At 62.8% G+C, this 2760-nt stretch overlaps 1 protein-coding gene and 1 long non-coding RNA gene across 2 annotated transcripts in view; one reads left to right on the forward strand and one right to left on the reverse strand.

Moving 5' to 3' along the window:
• Nucleotides 1–30: 30 nt before the first annotated feature.
• On the reverse strand, nt 31–2580 carry LOC112551821. Its single transcript, XM_025214963.1, is given in 5 exon segments — nt 31–747; nt 849–1014; nt 1107–1401; nt 2222–2460; nt 2462–2580. Coding segments are annotated over 5 exon segments (1086 nt in total). The 3' UTR covers nt 31–480.
• LOC112551822 overlaps nt 2461–2760 on the forward strand; it is an 839-nt gene continuing 539 nt past the window's right edge. The window contains exon 1 of the long non-coding RNA XR_003096126.1: nt 2461–2582. This is a non-coding gene — a long non-coding RNA (uncharacterized LOC112551822). The remainder of the gene's footprint in view (nt 2583–2760) is intronic.

Here is a 2760-nt window from a genome sequence, read left to right on the forward strand (position 1 = left end):
CACTCTGAGCCAGAGTCCCCACTCTATGGTGGTGAGGGGGGCAGTCTGGCCTGGGAACCCCCGCATCCATGCCCTTCCTCTCTATGGTAACAAGGTGGGATAAGCAGGCCCCGCCCCACGGCGGCACGGCGAGGGAGCGCCCCATCACCTCCCAGGGCTGCGGGGCGGAAGGGAGGGACAGTCAGCTCTAGCCTCCCACTCTATGGTACCGCGGGCACTCTGGCCCGTGCTCTCTTTAGTCGCGTGGTGCGGCGCTCTGGTCCCAACTCTCTATGGTCGCGTGGTGCGGCGCTCTAGTCCCAGCGCTCCATGGTCGCGTGGTGCGGCGCTCTGGTCGCGCAGGCGCTCTGTGCTGTTTGTCCTCCACCATGGAGAAGCTGGCGCTGCTGAGCCGGATGGCCTTCACGGCATCGATGCCCATTGTCTTAGGGCTGGTGATCGTGACCGTGTGGGAGAGGGGCCAGCAGGAGTTCACCGAGGTCAATGGAGCTGGGAACCCCTTCCAAGGCGGTGGGGGCCGGAACCCCCCATGGGAGGGACTGCCCCCCCCGAAAATGTTGGGGGGTTGCCTGGGGGGGCTGCTGCTCTCAGGGAGTCCAGGAGGGACCCCCCAGCTGGACTGAGCCGCGGCCCGGCCCCTCTGCCCCCCAGACCCTGTCCAAAACGTACCCGGGGCAACAGGTCGACCAGGAGGAGAGGGCGCAGCTGATGGCGATCCTTAGGAAGGCAGCAAAGACCAAGCGGAACCTGGCGAGAGAGAAATTCTCCTGGGACGACTGACCCCGCCCCGCCCCGCCCCGCCGCCGGAGGCCACGGCCACCGGGAGAGACACCGACCCGAGCGTTCACCTTCTGCCAGTGCCGGCCTCCCCGAGCTGGGCGTGGGACAGACGTTCCCCAGCAGTGACGGGGAGCGGCCACGGGCTGGTGCTGCCCTGGGGCACAGAGGAAGCCTTGGACCACCATTCGTAGCCCTGGCAGGGATGCCAGGCCCGCAGGGCTCTTCCTGTGGCTCCTAATGTTAAATAAATGCTAAATAAATCCATCTGGCATCGTGCAGTGTGTGTGTGTGCGCGCGTGCTGGGGAGGGGAGCGGGGGACACGCACCAGTGGGGTGCCCGGGGGGTCCAGCTGCCCCGTACGCTGCAGGACCCTGCTCTGCCCCATTGCAGATGCCGCCGACGGCCTCCACCTTCCCGTGTTGGCTGGTGTCGTCCTGCTCTCGCCCACGCTGGTTCTGCGGGATTGGGGTCATCTTGATGTCGGGGTCCCTGATCCTCGCTGGGCACCTCGGGCTGTCGAGCGCTGCAGGTGCGGTCCCTCAGGCACAGAGCATCCCCACGAGTCTCGCCGCGGCGCCCGCTGACCTCCCAGAGAGATGGAGTCGAGGGCTTGGGTTCCTCTGGAGCAACACAGGCCAGCAGGAAGGGGGCTTTCTTGGTAGTTGGTTCTGATCCCTCCTGAATCTGCCCCTTCAAGCATGGGGGGGTCTTCTCCAGCTCACCACTGCTGACACAGCTGCCCCCAGTTGTCTGCAGAGCTTTTTTAGTTCCTCCCCCCTCCTCCCCCCAGCAAAGCCTCACCCTAGGACGAAGCCCCACTCCCCAAACTCCTGCTAGCACGGCCCCAGCTGCTCAGGAACCCCCCCTCGCTGATCCAGGGCGGGACGGGTCGCAGCTCCCCGGGGACCCCTCCGCCCCAACGGGAGCTGGGCTGGATTTGCCTGTCCCGGAACTGTTGAGCCCCAGCTCAAGTCTGGGATCGTGCCCGGTATGCAAAGGCCAATAGAGATACCAGGGGTGAAAGTATAAAGATTTATCGTTAGCAATAAAAGGTGCAAGCGGAATAATTTCACGTAACAAGCGCACCGATTTCTAATTCCAAGCATCTTTTATACAGGGGTTTTGGACCTTCATAAGCATCCTTGTTTGCTAATTGGTTATAAGGGAGTGACGCAAGGAGTTCTTTACTGAGCATGTCTCTATACCTGTGTTTTAGCTATGTATCTTATGTACATACGTGTATGTTTTATTAGCATACTTTCTCCCCATTAGTATTTTAATGAGCTCTTTGACCCAGTCCTCTGCTTCTGCTTTTGTTTTCCAGCCTCCTTTATCTCCGACTGTCTCCTCCTTATCATTGCTGATGGGCATTTGTCACATAACATTCACTTTTGCTTGGGCTTTGCATAGTAGTTTCTAAGTCACTCCTCACAGAACCACTTGCGAGAGTCGCTGTTGCCACCCGGAAGGTGAAACCGGAGAACTCGCTGGCGGAGCCGTCTTCGTTTGTGATCCGCAAGCTACTTCCGGTGCTGGCTCCCGGCACTTCCGCTTTCCGTACGGCCCGTCCCCCAGTGGGCGCCGCCATCTTGGCGGTCCTGGAGGGTCGCTCCGCTGCCGCCGCCATGTCGCAGCCCCCGCAGCGGCAGGAGAAGACCTCCCGGATCGGGCGGGGCTGGGGGGGGCCGCGCGGCGGCGCTGCTGGGCGCCGGCTGGTGGGTGTCCAAGCAACCGCGGAGTGCCCTGGCCCTGGGCGCCGCGCCCAACATGTGGCAGTGGACGCAGATCGCCTTCGCCATCGGTGAGCGCCGGGTCAGGGGTCACGGCTGTGCCCCCCTCTGGATAAGGGGTGACTTCCGGGGCACCGCCTCCCCTGCAGTATAAGGGGTGACTTCCGGGGTCAAGGGTCACCACAGCCCCATGGGAACTTTTGGTCTTGGTGTGTGGGGTCAGGTTCCCCCCCCCCCCCCCCCCCCACC

This window comes from Alligator sinensis, unplaced genomic scaffold (genome assembly GCF_000455745.1).
Source record: "Alligator sinensis unplaced genomic scaffold, ASM45574v1 scaffold1302_1, whole genome shotgun sequence".
NCBI classification, from domain to species: Eukaryota; Metazoa; Chordata; order Crocodylia; family Alligatoridae; genus Alligator; species Alligator sinensis.